Source organism: Coregonus lavaretus, assembly GCF_964263955.1.
Source record: "Coregonus lavaretus genome assembly, chromosome: 14".
Taxonomy (NCBI): Eukaryota; Metazoa; Chordata; class Actinopteri; order Salmoniformes; family Salmonidae; genus Coregonus; species Coregonus lavaretus.
Genome location: NC_140001.1, coordinates 49,601,576 through 49,621,802, shown reverse-complemented (window position 1 = coordinate 49,621,802; position 20,227 = coordinate 49,601,576). Strand labels below are relative to the sequence as shown.

The 20,227-nt window shown below is 41.6% G+C and overlaps 1 protein-coding gene across 1 annotated transcript in view; it reads right to left on the bottom strand.

The window, feature by feature from the left end:
• msh3 (mutS homolog 3 (E. coli)) overlaps positions 1–18,782 on the bottom strand; it is a 100,165-nt gene extending 81,383 nt beyond the window's left edge. The window contains exons 1-8 of the mRNA XM_084177168.1: positions 18,571–18,782; positions 18,186–18,300; positions 17,538–17,842; positions 16,790–17,077; positions 16,527–16,643; positions 16,103–16,220; positions 15,794–15,930; positions 13,644–13,810 (exon numbers count right to left, since the gene is read on the bottom strand). Coding sequence (XP_084033294.1) covers positions 13,644–13,810; positions 15,794–15,930; positions 16,103–16,220; positions 16,527–16,643; positions 16,790–17,077; positions 17,538–17,842; positions 18,186–18,300; positions 18,571–18,747 — 1,424 coding nt within the window. The 5' untranslated portion in view covers positions 18,748–18,782. The remainder of the gene's footprint in view (positions 1–13,643; positions 13,811–15,793; positions 15,931–16,102; positions 16,221–16,526; positions 16,644–16,789; positions 17,078–17,537; positions 17,843–18,185; positions 18,301–18,570) is intronic.
• Between the last annotated feature and the right edge of the window lie 1,445 nt (positions 18,783–20,227).

Sequence of the window (20,227 nt, the reverse complement as noted above, 5' to 3'; positions counted from 1 at the left end):
AACACAACAAAATTTGGGAAAAGTCAAGGGGTGTGAATACTTGTTGAAGGCAATGTAAGTGTTGATATTAGTTAGGGCTCTTCAACATTATTATGAAAAATGTATGCACTCACTAACTGTAAGTCGCTCTGGATAAGAGCGTCTGCTAAATGACTAAAATGTAATGTAAATGTGTTTTGATGTACTTCTAATACTTTTTTGGTAGATGTTTTCTAAGACCCCATTTCTACCTGTTTGACAAGAAATCAAAGCCTGCTTATTCCACATTATGTCATGTCATGCAATAAAATGCAAATTAATTACTTAAAAATCATACAATGTGATTTCCTGGATTTTTGTTTTAGATTCCGTCTCTCACAGTTGAAGTGTACCTATGATAAAAATTACAGACCTCTACATGCTTTGTAAGTAGGAAAACCTGCAAAATCGGCAGTGTATCAAATACTTGTTCTCCCCACTGTATATACCTAGGGCTGTGGCGGTCATGAAATTGTGTCAGCCGGTGATTGTCAAGCAAATAACTGCCGGTCTCAGGATAATTGACCGTTAATTAGCATAAACACGTTTAGCATCTCCTGGCTTCCACACGCCTACAAACCACTGATGCAGACCTTTGGAACATCTACATTTTAAAATATCTAATAAATCCATTTAATATAGCCTATACCATCACAATAAATCCATTATTTATTTTAGACAGGTCTAAAGAAACATGATGAAGAAAATGTAGTCTATTTCAGAAGAACAGAATAGCATACTCTGAGTTGTCCTTCTGTTAGTCCTGATATGGTATGCCATATGACCGTGGGCTACACTAGTTCATTTGGCAGACAAGAGTTGCTTAGAATTCATTGGCATTATTTGTAAATTATTTTATACTATGAATAATACAATTGAACATAGCTTAATAAAATAGAAAATATATATTTTTTCCAAACAATTTCAAAGGAAGTGCACACGTGGCTATTCTGTGTTGAGTGGTTAACAAAGAAACTGGTCCTATATGCTTAATTTAGAGTTATTTATGCAACTTTAGTTGTGATACAAACGTTGGGCTATATGTCTAGATTTTTTATACATTCTAAGGCTGCATGATGGGCCACTAATGATGATTTGAAAAAAGTTGCAAGCTGCACACACATCATCAGTCTCTCATTCACAATTTGACATGCACTTGATCATATTCTCACCAGGCCTCGAATTTCCCGGCGGCATCCCCCCTGTGTGGCCGTAATATCCCCTAAAAAATCCATGCCTTTTGCGGCCAAAGTGGCCGTTGTGCCCTTGGGCTGAATATAATAGGCTAATTATAATTCCCTTCTCCCGGCTGCCGTGCTCCGAAGCACCTCTCACTCACATGGCTCTCTCAGATGTAGCCAATGCCTGTCACGTGATCGGGACCTTCGCACAGGCATTTCAGCTAAGAAGTAGGCTACAAATGAATGAAGACAGACACATCGGGGACGCAACTGCGAATTCCGAGGCGCATATTGAAAATGTTGGAACTGTCCACATTTAGCCTACTTTTCGTCAGCCAACAAGATGAGTAGGCCTAACGAACAGCAAAAGCACTAGCCTATGTCAATCTACTCTCCCCCATAGTCCAAAAGTTGACCTATTCGATTGGTCAACTTGTCCTCCTGTGCAATAAATAAATATTCCAAACTCTGGGACAGTTGTGGGATGAGATAGATCCCAAATTAATACAACCACTCGCATCAAAAAACATTTTAAAAGCAATGAGGCTGATGATTTAGTTTAAAATATTTATAAACTATTAGGCCATTTTTCACATTACAAGCGCAGCAATGCGCACACGGCAGTAGGCTATAAGCGCAAATGTTCCTTTTCCCATGGTTCATTTTCATGCCAGCCAGGTAGGCTATGTTCCTGTGTTAAAGTGAAGCATTGTGCTTCATATTAGGAAAGTTGATGAATACAATTTAGTAGACCTAGCTGATGGGATCCTCCTCTTTTTAATAGAGGCCATCAAAACACTTTTCTCAAGCAATTGCATAGCCCATAGAAATGTGGCGCAACATGAGATCATGGGCTCTCATTAAGTGTTTGGTTAGATTTTCGAAAACATTTGCATTGATGTCAGAGTGATTAGACGGACAATAGAGTACTGGTAATCAACCAGACCGTTAGCAAGTTTTGTAGGCTACTAATGACCATCAGCAGCATCAGAGCTTGGAGAAGCCAAATTACCGTGACTAATCGGTCACATAGAATTTGAGTGCCGTCATGACCCGTGACCGCCGGTGTGGCGGAAATACGGTCATCATAGCAGCCCTATACAGTTGAAGTCGGAAGTTTACATACACTTAGGTTGGAGTCATTAAAACTCGTCTTTCAACCACTCCACAAATTTCTTGTTAACAAACTATAGTTTTGGCAAGATGGTTAGGACATCTACTTTGTGCATGACACAAGTCATTTTTCCAACAATTGTTTACAGAGAGATTATTTCATTTACAATTCACTGTATCACAATTCCAGTGGGTCAGAAGTTTACATACACTAACTTGACTGTGCCTTTAAACAGCTTGGAAAATTCCAGAAAATGACGTCATGGCTTTAGAAGCTTATGATAAGCTAATTGACATAATTTGAGTCAATTGGAGGTGTACCTGTGGATGTATTTCAAGGCCTACCTTCAAACTCAGTGCCTCTTTGCTTGACTGATATCATGGGAAAATCAAAAGAAATCAGCCAAGACTTCAGAAAAAAATTTGTAGACCTCCACAAGTCTGGTTAATCCTTGGGAGCAATTTCCAAACGCCTGAAGGTACCACGTTCATCTGTACAAACAATAGTACGCAAGTATAAACACAACAGGACCACGCAGCCGTCATACCGCTCAGGAAGGAGACGCGTTCTGTCTCCTAGAGATGAACGTACTTTAGTGCAAAAAGTTTAAATCAAGCCCAGAACAGCAGCAAAGGACCTTGTGAAGATGCTGGAGGAAGCAGGTACAAAAGTATCTATATCCACAGTAAAACGAGTCCTATATCAACATAACCTGAAAGGCCGCTCAGCAAGGAAGAAGCCACTGCTCCAAAACCGCCATAAAAAAGCCAGACTACGGTTTGCAACTGCACATGGGGACAAAGATCATACTTTTTGGAGAAATGTCCTCTGGTCTGATGAAACAAAAATAGAACTGTTTGGCCATAATGACCATCGTTATGTTTGGAGGAGAAAGGGGAACGCTTGCAAGCCGAAGAACACCATCCCAACCATGAAGCACGGGGGTGGCAGCATCATGCTGTGGGGGTGCTTTTCTGCAGGAGGGACTGGTGCACTTCACAAAATAGATGGCATCATGAGGAAGGAAAATTATGTGGATATATTGAAGCAACATCTCAAGACATCAGTCAGGAAGTTAAAGCTTGGTCGCAAATGGGTCTTCCAAATGGACAATGACCCAAGCATACTTCCAAAGTTGTGGCAAAATGGCTTAAGGACAACAAAGTCAAGGTATTGGAGTGGCCATCACAAAGCCCTGACATCAATCCTATAGAAAATGTGTGGGCAGAACTGAAAAAGCGTGTGCGAGCAAGGAGACCTACAAACCTGACTCAGTTACACTAGCTCTGTCAGGAGGAATGGGCCAAAATTCATCCAACTTATTGTGGGAAGCTTGTGGAAGGCTACCCGAAACGTTTGAACCATGTTAAACAATTTAAATGCAACGCTACCAAATACTAAATGAGTGTATGTAAACTCCTGACCCACTGGGAATGTGATGAAATAAATCAAATCATTCTCTCTACTATTATTCTGACATTTCACATTCTTAAAATAAAGTGGTGATCCTAACTGACCTAAGACAGGGAATTTTTACTAGGATTAAATGTCAGGAATTGTGAAAAACTGAGTTTAAATGTATTTGGCTAAGGTGTATGTAAACTTCCGATTTCAACTGCATATGCCTTAATTTCTCAATAATATAGACTCTTAAAGGGTCTAACACAGTCTACCCAAAGAGCCAAAGGAAGATTTAGTATTTTTGAAATGGCAGACACTGATTAGTTGCCATACTTCCGAGAACACAAACACTTGCATCTTTCATAGCGAGCTAGCGAGGGACTGAGAAAGAGGGGAGGAGCACATTATAAGCAGGTCGGCCACCAGGCAGACAGAGTCAGAACCGTGCACTAGGCCTATCTATCGGTAATCAAAAGCTGTATCTCGCAATGGAATGCTGTATCTGGCAATTTCTCGGCTTGCAATGTCTCGCAATTTCAGTACAGCAGCGCCTATCATCAATGAATAGACCGAAGACTGAACACCCACTCGCATCATTAGCGAAGGGCAGGCGAGCCAGCGCGAGGGAAAGAGAGGAGGGGGCAGGCAGAAAGAATGTCTTAGTAATCTGTATCTCTCAATGTCTTGTTTTGTATGCCTCGCAAATTCACCAAAGTAGCCTAAAGTTCGCCTCTTCCTCTCTGGTTTTACGTAAATGACACAACTTTCCCCAGGCCTTTATTGGCTACCGTTTAGCTAGCCTATAACACGGAAAATAATATGTTTTGTGATAACTGCAATGTGATTTCAATTCTGTGGGGGGAAAAAAACAAAAACAAAAACTTTGTTTTTCTGTAAGGAATTTTTCCTAATGTTAAGGATCCGAACTTCATTTAAACGTTAGTTCACACCCCTGGTGTAGAGCCCTTTAGCTTTCATTTGACACCCAATTTGACAAGCTCCTATGAACTTGACATGTTGGTGCTCATGGAAATGACCTTATTGCTTCATTATAAAGTGTCATAATGCTCTATAACAGCATCTATAAGGTGCCGTTTTAAGAAATATAACACAAACATGATGCTTCAAATAAACTGTTGTGTTTTACTGAAACTTCAATTTCAGTCAACATCATACAGTACCCATATTTTTCTTGTGTCTGACAAGTATTTATTTCTATGAAAGAAGCACACACACAAACTCTCTCTCCATCCCTCCATTCAGTCTTTCAGCCTGCTGTGATTTCAAGGACTCTGTGGCTTTGTCATCTCTCGCTGTTTCCAAGGCAACCAAAGCAAACACATTGCCGGGAGAGAGAGTTGGAGGGTTCACTTTAACAGCAACACACTCCACAAACAGACACAACGAACTGAACCATTGCGACGAAGAACCATATATTAGTCTGTAGGATTCAATTGTTGAAAATACAGACAAAGCAACATGCCTCCAGCTGACTCCTATTCTAGCTAGAGATGGTTATAAAATACAAGCAATAGACAGGCCCTTCAACACCCTCTCACACTCCTGGGTAGACCTGAAGTACAACTGATCACTATGATAAATAGGCAATACACTCAGCCATTCCAAATAATCAATAATTTCACACACCAATCGTTCTGATCAACCTTATGTAGAACGTTTCACTGTTTTCATTGACAGACTATTGTAACAGCTTCTGATATTGACCTCCACATATGCTGTCTTCCTCTGAGATATGATGGCACCTCTAGCTGTGTGGTTTACATGTACAGTTGAAGTCGGAAGTTTACATGCACTTAGGTTGCAGTCATTAAAACTCGTTTTTCAACCACTCCACAAATGTCTTGTTAACAAACTATAGTTTTGGCAAGTCGGTTAGTACATATACTTTGTGCATGACAAGTAATTTTTCCAACAATTGTTTACAGACAGATTATTTCACTTATAATTCACTGTATCACAATTCCAGTGGGTCAGAAGTTTACATACACTAAGTTGACTGTGACTTTAAACAGCTTGGAAAATTCCAGAAAATGATGTCATGGCTTTTGAAGCTTCTGATAGGCTAATTGACATCATTTGAGTCAATTGGAGGTGTACCTGTGGATGTATTTCAAGCCCTACCTTCAAACTCAGTGCCTCTTTGCTTGACATCATGGGAAAATCAAAAGGAAATCAGCCAAGACCTCAGAAAAAAGATTGTAGACCTCCACAAGTCTGGATCATCCTCAAAAGCAATTTCCAAACGCCTGAAGGTACCACGTTCATCTGTACAAACAATAGTACGCAAGTATAAACACCACAGGACCACGCAGCCGTCATACCGCTCAGGAAGGAGACGCGTTCTGTCTCCTAGAGATGAACGTACTTTGGTGCGAAAAGTGCAAATCAATCCCAGAACAACAGCAAAGGACCTTGTGAAGATGCTGGAGGAAACCGGTACAAAAGTATCTATATCCACAGTAAAACGAGTCCTATATCGACATAACCTGAAAGGCCACTCAGCAAGGAAGAAGCCACTGCTCCAAAACCGCCATAAAAAAGCCAGACTACGGTTTGCAACTGCACAGGGGACAAAGATTGTACTTTTTGGAGAAATGTCCTCTGGTCTGATTAAACAAAAATAGAACTGTTTGGCCATAATGACCATTGTTATGTTTGGAGGAAAAAGGGGGTTGTTTGCAAGCCGAATAACACCATCTCAAAAGTGAAGCACTGGGGTGGCAGCATCATGCTGTGGGGGTGCTTTGCTGCAGGAGGTACTGGTGCACTACTTACAGAAAACGTTTGACCTGTGTCATTGCCAACAAAGGGTATATAACAAAGTATTGAGAAACTTGTTATTGACCAAATACTTATTTTCCAACATAATTTAATAATAAATTCATAAAAAATCCTACAATGTGATTTTCAGGAATTTTTTTTCTCATTTTGTCTGTCATAGTTGATGTGTACCTATGATGAAAATTACAGGCCTCTCTCATCTTTTTAAGTGGGAGAACTTGCACAATTGGTGGCTGACTAAATACTTTTTTCCCCCACTGTAGGTTTTTATCAGTTCTGAAAAGAAAACAGTTAATGTGAGAAAAAAAAAATCTGGTAAAAGGCGTTTCAATTTATTTATTTAGTCACATGACTATAGAAATCAAAACAATGCGATTTTAGAGACACAATGTAACAATAGCGTATGATTAAGGAGACTACAGTCAATCTGTTACTGGGCTCTCATCACCATCATCATCATTATTAGGCTATTCACACAATTAAAATTCAATCAAGTCACATGCACAACTCGATCGCCCACTATTCATTCATTGACGTCAGTGAGGAGACACACATTTGGTCTAACAACAATAGATCTGGGACTATAATTTAATATTTCTTTGCCATGACATTTCATAACATGATTACCAGATCATTTTGTTAATACGCTCACTGGAAGACTCATTTGTTGTCATTCTAAATGTTCTGAATAGTGGAAAGGAATATACCATTGGGTGTTGCGCAATAGCCTACACAATTGCACAGTGGACTAGTTATCCAATCCGACGCACAGAAATATGAAAACATTAAATTACCTTGATGCTTTCTTACTAGAACATTTGTCACTTTTAAAATCCGTTGACTGTCATTCAGAAATGACTTCATTTCGATATCTTTGTTTCTTCCATTGAACTTTATTTGTCACGTAGGTTAATTTGTTTTTGTTACTAGTAGGTTTACGGATTCAATTTTTTAAGTAATCCACCCAACCGTTTTACTTATTCTGTCAACATTGTAGAAACGACATAAAGGCCTAGATATAGTAGGCCTACAAGCGGCTTTAAACTAGTTCCCCTGCGCACACTAAAATCCCAATGTTTACATTTTTATAGCTAGTCATTTTACAAAGAGTGTTTTTGAATTAAAACGACCAAATGTCGTATATACATACACACACAACACTCTCTCCATATGAATGAATGCAGCGCATGCTTCCAGTGACTTGTTCAATCGCATGCAGCTGAGATAATTTTTTATTGAAAAGAGGTAAAGGTGTGAAATAATATTAACATGGCTTAATGAAAAAAATGAGACCCTTCATGAGTTTCTCCGTGAGCCAGCCAATCGCGCGCCGAAAGAGTTGCCGACAAAGGAGTTCGCTACTGCTGCAGCCTTCGCTGTACACTAAGACTGATTTGATGGCTGTAATCCATTATACGGAAGGGTCAGGGCTGTAGGGAGTTTGATGCAGTTGATTAATATCTACAGTGCTTTCAAAAAGTACTCATACCCCTTGACTTGTTCCACATTTGTTGTGTTACAGCCTGAATTCAAAATTGATTAAATTGACTTTTTTCTCAACTATCTACACACAATACCCCATAATAACAAAGTGAAAACATGTTTTAGAATTTTTTGCATATTTATAGAAAATGAAATACAGAAATCTAATTTACATAACATAAAATGTTATTTGTCACATGCGCCGAATATAAAAGGTGTAGACCTTACCATGAAATGCTTACTTAACCAACAATGCAGTTCAAGAAATAGAGTTAAGAAAAAAATTATAATAATAAATAATCACAATAAAATACAAATAACGACGCTATATACAGGGGGTACCAAGTCAATGTGCGGGGGTACAGGTTAGTCAAGGTAATTTGTACATGTAGGTAGGGGTAAAGTGACTATGTATAGATAATAAACAGCGAGTAGCAGCAGTGTAAAAACAAAGGGGTGACCATTTGATTAATTGTCCAGCAGTCTTATGGCTTGGGGGTAGAAGCTGTTAAGGAGCCTTTTGGACCTAGACTTGGCGCTCCGGTACCGCTTGCCGTGCGGTAGCAGAGAGAACAGTCTATGACTTGGGTGACTGGAGTCTTTGACAATTTTTTGGGACAACGCCTAGTATATAGGTCCTGGGTGGCAGGAAGCTTGGCCCCAGTGATGTACTGGGCCGTACGCACTACCCTCTGTAGCGCCTTACAGTCGGATGCCGAGCAGTTGCCATACCAGGCGGTGATGCAACCGGTCAGGATGCTCTCGATGGTGCAGCTGTATAACTTTTTGAGGATCTGGGGACCCATGCCAAATCTTTTCAGTCTCCTGAGGGGGAAAAGGCGTTGTCATGCCCTCTTCACGACTGTCTTGGTGTGTTTGGACCATGATAGTTTGTTGGTGATGTGGACACCAAGGAACTTGAAACTCTCGACCCACTCCACTACAGCCCGGTCAATATGAATAGGGGCGTGTTCGGCCCTCCTTTTCCTGTAGTCCATGATCAGCTCCTTTGTCTTGCTCACGGTGAGGGAGAGGTTGTTGTCCTGGCAGAGGTTGTTGTCCTGGCACCACACTGCCAGGACTCTGACCTCCTCCCTATAAGTTGTCTAATCGTTGTCGGTGATCAGGCCTACCACCGTTGTGTCTTCAGCAAACTTAATGGTGGTGTTGGAGTCGTGCTTGGCCACTCAGTGGTGGGTGAACAAGGAGTACAGGAGGGGACTAGGCACGCACCCCTGAGGGGCCCCCATGTTGAGGATCAACGTGGCAGATGCACATTCCTGAGTCAATACATGTTAGAATCACCTTTTGCAGTGATTACAGCTGTGAGACTTTGTGGGTAAGTCTCTAAGAGCACACCTGGATTGCACAATATTTGCACATAGTTTTTTAGTATTCTTTAAGCTCTGTCAAGTTCGTTGTTGATTATTGCTATCATTGACAGCCATTTTCAAGTCTTGCCATAGATTTTCAAGCCAATTTAAGTCAAAACTGTAACTAGGCCACTAAGGAACAGTCAACGTCGTCTTGGTAAGTAACTCCAGTGTGTACTTGGCCTTGAGTTTCAGGTTATTGTCCTGCTGAAAGGTGAATTTATCTCCCAGTGTCTGTTGGAAAGCAGACAACCAGGCTTTCCTCTAGGATTTTGCCTGTGCTATTCCTTTTCTTTCCATCCTAAAAAACGTCCTAGTCCTTGCCGATGACAAGCATACCCATAACATGATGCAGCCACCACTATGCTTGAAAATATGAAGAGTGTTACTCAGTAATGTGTTGTATTGGATTTGCACCAAACAGAACACTTCGTATTGAGGACAAAAAGTTAATTGCTTTGCCATATTTTTTGCAATAAGGCACTAAAGTACTACTGCAAACAGGATGCATGTTTTGGAATAGTTGTATACTGTACAGGCTTCCTTCTTTTCACTGTCATTTACGTTAGTATTGTGGAGTAACTACAATGTTGTTTATCCATCCTGAGTTTTCTCCTATCACAGCCATTCAACTCTGTAACTGTTATAAAGTCACCATTGGCCTCATGTTGAAATCCCAGAGCAGTTTCCTATTGGTAGACTGGGTGTATTGATAAACCCTCCGAAGCGTAATTAGTAACTTCACCATGCTCAAAGGGATATTCAATGTCTGCTTTTCTTATTTTTACCCATCTACCAATAGGTGCCCTTCTTTGCGAGCCAATTATCTGTAAAGTCCCTCAGTCGAGCACTGAATTTCAAACACAGATTCAACCACAAAGACCAGGGAGGTTTTCTGTTTGCGAGGCATAGGAAAACCCCACTGGTCTTTGTGGGTGAATCTGTGTTTGAAATTCACTGCTCGACCCGAGGTAGTCATTGCAAAATCATGTTAAACACTATTATTGCACACAGTGAGTCCACGCAACTTATTATGTAGTCGAAGATAGATTGAACAAATGTGAACGATGAAAGCCAGTGATGAAGACGTGTCTAGCGACTTGCTGATGCCAGCCTGGCGTGTTGATTCAATATGGCATTGTCCGGACGGATGTTTGTATATTTACATCTCATAGGAGAGGGTCACATCTTCGCCGTGGCGACATTTTCACGGAAGTCCTGGGGTCACTCACCAGGAGAGGGGTGAAGACTGATGAAACTTGAATCAACAAAATTAGTGTTACTGTGTGAATGAAATTGTCATGTTTGGATTGTTTCAAGAGTTCATGAAGAGCTATGAATTTTGATATGTTTAATTGAACTGTAAGTTCTATGGATTTATTGTTACAGAGAAACTGTGTTATTCTGTTCGGACGGCAGATAGTTCAAAGACGAGCGACAAAGGAATGCGCCAATATAATTTAGATAAGAGTTGTGATGAGTAGATCCAAGAATGCGTTTGTTGTTTTCATGCCTTTTGTTTTAATGTTTTGGGCCATGCAAAGTGATGTTCGTTAGATGGGAGTTACTGGGATTTGGTGCTCTTGGAAGAATAAAAGCTGAGTTTAAACGTTGATCATGGAGTCATTGGTAAACTGATTTACGTTTGTATATCATAGTGGTGAATTTTCTATGCTGTTAAGACTTGGAATATTTTGTATTATTTTTATCGTGAAGATTTCTGGTATATACCATTTGCTAATTGTATTCTTATTGCGGATCTGAAATAAATCGGATTACTTTTAAATGGATACGAACTGTAGTTCTCACATTTCTGAGTAATATTCCTTGAGTTATTATTTGGTGAAATGTCTAATGGTAAATGTTATTCACAATATACAGCGCATATATGCTTGGTCTCCAACTGTGCATCTCTGAGCTAAGGTTAACTCAATCATTTAACGCTAGGACATTGATTACAAAATATGAGCTCCTTGTCCCTTAGCCTCTTAATAATAAACCGTAATGCAACACGTGCATCTTATAGTATCCCCAGTGGTGACGCAAGGCTCGCACCTTGGCTATACCCACTGGATACGATTATGGGCCTTTAGCATTCACATGATAATGGAGTCAGATGGTATATCAGAGTAGGATCATAGACCCCTAACCTAATTCATCCTTAGACAAAGTTAATTTCCACTATTCTACAATTGTGACATGTTAAGCAAACATTTTCTCCTGAACTTATTTAGGCTTGCCATTACAAAGGGGGTTGAATACTTATTGATTCAATACATTTCAGCTTTTCATTTTTAATTAATGTAAAAATTGACATTATGGGGTATTGTGTAGGCCAGTGACACAAAATCTCAATTTTAAAAACTCAGGCTGTAACACAACAAAATGTGGAAAAAGTCAAGGTGTGTGAATACTTTCTGAAGGTACTGTATCTTTGTAAGGAAAACATAAAACCTGATGGATCAATGCACAGGCGCACACACACACACACACACACACACACAGGAGGTTAATAAAACCTAAAGGATCAATATCCCAGTTTAATGTCCAACACTGACAGCAGTGTGCTGTCAGTATGGTTGCAAAATTCCGCTAACCTGGGAATTTGGGGAAAGTTTTCCAGAAATCACGGGTGGAATTTTGCAACCCTAGCCATGTGAATGTTACGGTGAAAATATTAAGGGTCTTACGTTCTAGCAGAGTGAAAGACTTGACACAGCACCTACATTGGAACCCTCCCGGGATCTCATTAACTGGGCGCTCGACAGCCGTGCGACAACCACACGGAGACTGTTGCTAAGGGGCCTCTCTGGCTAGCCCACCCCAGAGACAAGTAAAGTTAACGTTAGCAGCACCCGGAGATGCTAAAACACCTGTCATCATACAGAAGATGATACACACAATATACACAACATCAGGCTAACCACATAAACAACTTGCACACAATGCACATGATATTCACAAGGTCAGGAGAATGTGCGATCATCTGCTTTTTGACACACACAACCTAAACAGAAGAGAAAGAATAGGAGATGAGGGAACGAGTCAGACAGACATGGCAGAATGGAATGATATAGAGAAAGCTGTGAAAGAAAATGAGAAAAGAAAAGGGAGTTTGAATAAAAACGATTGAAAGATAAGGGAGAAAGAAAGGGACAGAGTGCGAGAAAGAGAGAGCAAATAGAGATGACAGCAGGTGGGAAATTGGTTTGTCAGAAGAGTGTGAATAGAAAGGGAAAAGGATGGGAGAAGGAAAGTTAAACGAGCGCAGAAAACATCCCTGCCTTCTCCCCTATCTACCTCCCCAGCCACTCACTAATAAATGACATCATCACCCAGTGACCGTCAGCAGTGAGGAGTAAATCTTTACCCCAGGGCTGCCCGATCCTGTCCCTGGAGTGCTACCTCCCGGTAAGTTCTCGCTCCCACCCCAGTTGTAAGTAAACCAATTTGCTTATGAATCAGCTAATTATCAGAATCAGGTGTGCTAGATTAGGGTTGGCGCAAAACCCAGGAACAGGGTTGGGCAGCCCTGCTTTAGGACTAGTGGAGATGAGAGACTGATATTACCTTCTCCTCAGTGTTCACAGTCACTTAGTGAAAGTACAACAACACACTCACACACACTCCGTGGCTGTGGTCAAATTATTTTCCGTCCTCCCTATGTTGTTTGCTTGTTCACATGCCCTCATGGATTTAAATGGAATTGACTGGTGTAAGAAATGTAGTGGAAACTTACACCAATACAATGACTTTAAATCAATGAGGGGAACTGAACAATACACACTCTGGGGTAAATGGTAGATCATAGATCATAGGGAGCGCACCGTCTCTCTCTCACGCCCTCTCTCTGACAGACGTTTACTTCCCCCTAGTGTTCAGCACCTAGCACTGCCACCCAGTCAGAGATGGAACAACTGCAGAGGTTGTGCCCGAAGCTTGTCTAGCGGGAAACACCACCACCTGTAGCACACATGCACCACCCCACTGTGGGTATGAATCCCAGCTCCATCGCCATCTCTCTCATTGCATGCTATAAAATGGAAATACTTGAATATATGCAGAGGTCAGGGCAGAATCAGGCTGTGTAAGAGGTCAAATGTCTTCATGCCCATTTTCCAAACCGGACAGCAACTAGAAACTAGGCTGTTGTTGATGTCCCAGTCTTTCTGTGAGATGCATCAACTTTTCTTTTGTAGAAAACTAAAAGGCTTTAGTGCTCTTCAGCAGTCTGAGGAGAATGAGAGGTCAGGGTTAGAGGTGAGAGGTTACCTGGCGGTGACGATGCTCTGCAGCAGTCTGTGGGAGGAGTCTGAGAGGTCAGAGGGCACCAGGATCTCTACAGGGTTGACCTTTAAGACTCGCCCCTCCAGCTCACAACGCGTTGAGTCGTCCACAAAACTATCCAACAGTACGTCACCTGTACTGGGCTGCACCGCCTAACACACACACACACACACAGCAATTTTTGCTAGTCACTATAGGCCCGATTCAGACTTAGGAAAGGTATACATTTCCTATGCACACCTTTCCTACACACTTCTCAGTAGTTGGCATTCAGACTTACAGTATCTTATGCAGGCGCGTAATGCGCTCTGCAGGTGTGGCTCTCTTGCGCACAATGAATATATTTAATTAAACCACTGAAAATCTTCCCACTTGCTGGCGAACAGATTTTCATGGCGTTTTCATTGACCGGGTTGTCAGTACATTCATCTGAAGCCATCCCTTTAAATATGGTTTAACTTTATTTTGAATTTTGTCGACAGACTAACTAGAATACATTGAGAGAACGGGTTAAGATCTAAATATATTAGTCTCCATTTCAGCACCAATTGGTAGATTACAAAATACTCTGACCTTGTAGATAATTTAGGGTTAGGAAAGTATTTAAGGATAATAAAATAAACTGGTTTTGAAAGCCTTTACGTACAAAATATATTGATGAATAAATAATACAGTGGTTCAAGCCATGAAATATTGGAATGTGAGAAAAGTGTACAATAGGGGTTGAATAATAGTCCTATAAATCTAACCTACTCATGGAACTGTAACGACAACGGTCCAGTCATTGTGAACCGTGCACCAGGCTCCAGGTTTAAACTGCTAAGTGTTGTCTGAGTTCCATAATGATTCAAATAGGATACATGTCCCAAATTATTGCACAACATTAGCCTAATATTATCCACTATTGATAGCGACCCTTAGGAACAACTACACAGACAGAGGAAAGAAAGGTAAACGGAATGGAAAAATAGAGCCTTGACGCACAATCGAAAAAGGTGGTTTGATTCATTCTGAAAGCTTCCATATTCAGTTCATCAATGTAACACTGGAAGTAGTGTACAATATCATTATAATATGGAGAATAGTATGCAATAGTATGATAAAATATACCCCAATTGCCAGCACTGATCATGGAACTGTGTGATGACAAATACCAAGTCTTGCGCCGTGGGTCAAGTTCAAATTAATGGTTTGAGCTCCATAATGATTTAATAAGCTTACTGTACATGTCCCGATATATTTTTACTACAATTTGTATTTGGCCTTCATTAAATAGTATCCACTATTACTTGACCCTCTGTAACAAATCACAAGGACATGACAGCGTTTACTGAAGAAACAAATAAAGTTAGGCTAAGTCAAACAAAGGAATTATATGAATGTAAGGAAGGGAAACGAACACTAAATTGTCAGTTAAATATTTATTATTTACAGTCACTACCGATAGTGGCTAATAATATTTAGCTAATAATATTTAACATATAGCCTCCGAATTGAAGGAAACTAGGGCTGGGAATTAACAGGGACCTCACGATATGATATGTATTGCGATTCGATACTGTGATTTTATTGCGATTCGATGTTCCAAACATATAGCTCACCATATGTCTGAGCAGAGGGACAAGAGTGTGCCATGAGAAAACAAGTTTTGATCAGTCATGGAAATAAGGCCATACAATAAAAATTCTGCATAATGGCACAGAATTTCATACTTCACTGCAGGAAAGGGGCATACCTGTCATGTTGAAATGCTTTTCCATTTCCTGCCATATGACTGGTTTCACATTAATATCCAGTGATCATAAGGTAAAATAGATCTAAAACAATTGTTATTTAGCCTATATACACACACAATCCCCTTATCCAAACTGATTACTCATTTACCTAGCTCTTATCAATTTATAAATTGCAGTGTATGGAGTATGCTGTTATTTATAATCGGGAAAAATAAAGTAAACGCTTTTTCCACTTGGAACCAGCAGGTTCGCTCGACCTTATTGATCCTAGAGCGTAAAGAATAAGCTTAGCGAGAAACTTGCATAAAATGGGGAATTAAGTTCCATTTAAGTGCGCGTAACTCGGGTCTGAATTACCCCACTATGAGCCCATGTGCGTACAATTGAGCGTGTACTCACCACCAGCCCAATGATTAGTTGTTTGCTCTGTTTATCCCAGGTCTCGCTGAAACAGAGCAGGTAGCTCTCTGGAGGATCTGTCACCACATCACATTCCCCCTCCTCCACATCAACCAGACTATAAACTGGGTTGACATCTGACACCCAGTGTCAAGGGTTAATAAACACACTATAGGAGGGCTGAAGCAATCACACACAGTACACTCTACTGCAGCTGTGAGCAGTTGACTCCTCTTATACCCGGTCCATACATCACCTGGTGAATAACGCACACAAACAGCACCCAAACATCAGCATATGTAAGGATACCTTCCCCCACCAGTGTAGACTTTGTGTAGAGAGCGCTGAGTTGGCGGGTGAACAGAGTGTTCTTATTGGCTCCGGAGGCCTTAATGGCCGACGTCTCTGTCTGCTTCACCACGCCTACCTGAGGGGAGAGAACCAATCACAGTCAATCAAACGTAAAATCGGACAGACTAACATCTGTCATCACTGACAGATCATTATTTTTCTTCTTCCTAAATTAATGTCTGAGATTAACTGCATTTTGATTGTTAATCTGTTGCAGACATTGACATCACACATAAACAAAAGCTATGGTGACATTTCAACAGTTGTACGCCTAAAGAATTACACATTGCATTACTTCACTCTGCCTGCCCTTTGACTTCGATAATGAGTTGCAACAGTGATGCGCCTAACTGGAGAATCTTGAATCTGTCCTGTTCCACACCTTGTAGCCCTGGGAGACAAGGCGTCGTACGTGAACGAACAAGCGGTGTGTGGGAATGCTACATGTCATGAAGTTATGGTCCAGGTGACAGAAGATGTTCAGCTGCTTCGCCGCTTTCTACACACACACACACACACACACACACACACACAAGACAGAGATGTTTAGCTCCATCGCTGCTATCTACATACACACATTGATTAACACAGTTCAGGAAGTTATAGTCCAGGTGACAGAAGATGTTCAGCTTCTTCGCCTCTCACCTCTGCGTCCTCGCCAAAGAACCTGTACTTGTATCCACACTCCACAGCCAATAGAGCGTCTTTATGTTGCTCTTTAATCTGCAAGTACTGCTGCTCCAGAGGAGTGTACCCACTCTTAGAGATCCTACAGGGGGCACTAGTCTCAGAGACTTCACCCCCTACACCTGGAGGACTCTTCATTACACCTCCCCCACCTCCTCCTCCTCCTCTTCTTCTTCTTCTTCTTCCTCTTCCTCCTCCTCCTCCTCCTCCTCCTCCTCCTTCGGCAAACTGAATGAGGCTGAGGGCCTGGGAAAGATCACAACAATAAAACGTTTCCATTTAAAGCTGCAATATGTAACTTTTTGGGTGACCCGACTAAATTCACATAGAAATGTGTGTTATAGGTCTGTCATTCTCATATAAAGCAAGTAAGAAGCGGTAGATCTGTTATGTGTACTATTTCTATGATTCCTGTTCTAAAGTTTAATTTGTGCATCTTTTACTTTCGGCTTTGTACACCAGCTTCAAACAGCTGAAAATACAATATTTTTGGCTATGGAGAATATATTTCACAGCATTGAAGATGGTACAATGATTCTCTACACTATACTTGCTTGTTTTGTCACAAACTGAAATTAAGCGAACTAATAGAATTTTACATTTCAGAAACCAGTTAATGCCGGAGCGATTTCTACATAGTGCATATTTAACGTACAGTCTCAAAAACTCAAGAGAAAATCAAAGAAAGGTGATGACGATCTCCTACCTGTTTTTTGGTTGACGGCTCTGGACTCCACCGCTCCTCTTCCTCCTTCTCTTCTTTTTTGCTTTTCTGTCTCTCTTTATCGCCAGTCATTTCTTTGTGGGCCACAGCCTCCCTGCCTCCTACATCCTCAGGCCCATTACCTCCATGAGCAGACCCATCACCTACATCACCAGGCCTACCACCTGCATCCCCAGGCCCAGGAGGGCCTCTGCCTTGGGGCTCACTAGGGCAGATGAAGCCCTTCAGTCTCTCCAGGGTGGAGGAGGAGAGGCTGCCTGTCCCTCGAGAGGAGGGGACCCTGATTTCTGATGGGAGAAAGGGATAAGAGATGAAATGAAAACTGGTAGTGACTGTGTAAACACACCCAAGGTGTGTATTGTAGGCAAATTGAATTCTTTCAAAGTAAGGACACATTTATACACTCCCCTTCAAGGTAAATCATTTTCTGATTTGGGTTGAACATTTTCAGGGGGGTGCCTACTATAATTCTGAGTGTGGACTGGACAAGCCTCCACTCTCTAATTTGAAGCTTCCAAAATACTTAACAGTTCCTTTACAAGTCAGAATGTTGAATAAAAATAATTTGAAGTTTCAGCTTTTTCGCCTTCAGAGTTGTCTTGAACACGGCATTTGGCTAGGGAAGCTCACCATCGACACGCCAGGATATGACCTCACAGTTCATGTCCTCCTTTTCCTGTCCATTATGGGCCAGTTTGGCTCGTTTCCATAATGACCCACCATTATTATTCGGAGAATGCTTCTGCTGCACAATACAGAGAATTCAGTAGAGGGAGATATAATAGAATATAACTTAATTCATAGCGTGCAACACAATACCACTGATATAGGTGTGTGTGTGTGTGTGAGAGAGCGGGCAAGAAAGTAGCTGACAACAAGTTATATGTAAAGTATAAAGCCATGGCCATTGCTTTCTCACAACTCTGTCATGCACTTTGATTGAGCTATGTCTGAGTTCAATGCTTTATTTGTATACCGTTACACCATTAAGCCTTCGCACTGTCTGTGTCCTTACCTTTCGTCCTGGCTTCTGCCCTGCGAAAGGCTCAACATTGTTACCGATAATCCCGGATTGAGCATTTCTGTCAGGGACACTGCTGCTCAACCCGCCGAAGTAGCTACTTATGGATGTCTGGGTAGTGCAGGACTTCTTGATTGATTTAGGCATTTTCACAGATGTATAAAGTCTCATGCAACACGAACAATGAATTGCATGCTTTGACACTTGCAAAAACGCTGGTCTATTCTTCTTCGATGAGATTAACGGCGGTTGGCATCCAATAAATGTGCATTACCGCCACCTATTAGACTGGAGTACTTATACTTTGCTTGAAATCAAATCAAATCAAATAAAAACATCTAACACTCACAAAAAATTTTATCATAATAAAATAACACCACCCTACTCCACTATTTAAAACTATTTATTTCTACCTCAGGCCAACAACCTGAAAAGATGGGATGCCACCACTTAACACACCCTGTAACTCTTCTGATGTCAAGTCTCGCACACCCAAATACCTCTCTGCAGCTGCCACCACAACCTCAATTTTCTGCGGCTTACGTTCCATCCCTGCAGTACAGTTGATAACCATTGCTATAAATGGTAAAAATCATATCTTACGGAAACATATATCACTTATTGGCCTATCCCTCTGTACTGGTACAGATCAACTACTCACGCCACTCCCCTCAGGATCCCTACCCCTTGACCCATCTTCCTTAACTTTCTTCACTGCCTCAGCATACGACAACAGTCCCCTTCTGTACTCCCTGTTCACCCATGACTGCATGGCCAGGCACGACTCCAACACCATCATTAAGTTTGCTGACGACACAACAGTGGTAGGCCTGATCACCGACAACGATGAGACAGCCTATAGGGAGGTAGAGACCTGGCCGTGTGGTGCCAGGATAACAACCTCTCCCTCAACGTGACCAAGACAAAGGAGATGATTGTGGACTACAGGAAAAAAAAGAGGACTGAGCACGCCCCCATTCTCATCGAAGGGGCTGTAGTGGAACAGGTTGAGAGCTTCAAGCTCCTTGGTGTCCATTACACCAACGAACTATCATGGTCCAAACACACCAAGACAGTCGTGAAGAGGGCACGACAAAGCCTATTCCCCCTCAGGAGACTGAAAAGATTCGGCATGGGTCCTCAGATCCTCAAAAAATTCTACAGCTGCACCATCGAGAGCATCCTGACTGGTTGCATCACCGCCTGGTATGGCAACTGCTTGGCCTCCGACCGCAAGGCACTACAGAGGGTAGTGTGTACGGCCCAGTACATCACTGGGGCCAAGCTTCTTGCCATCCAGGACCTCTATACCAGGCGGTGTCAGAGGAAGGCCCTCAAAATTGTCAAAGACTCCAGCCACCCTAGTCATAGACTGTTCTCTCTGCTACCGCACGGCAAGCGGTACCGAAGTGCCAAGTCTAGGTCCAAAAGACTTCTCAACAGCTTCTACCCCCAAGCCATAAGACTCCTGAACAGCTAATCATGGCTACCCGGACTATTTGCACTGCCCCCCCACCCCATCTTTTTACGCTGCTGCTACTCTGTTAATTATTTATGCATAGTCACTTTAACTCTACCCACATGTACATATTACTTCAACTACCTCAACTAGCCGGTGCCCCCGCACATTGACTCTGCACCGGTACCCCCC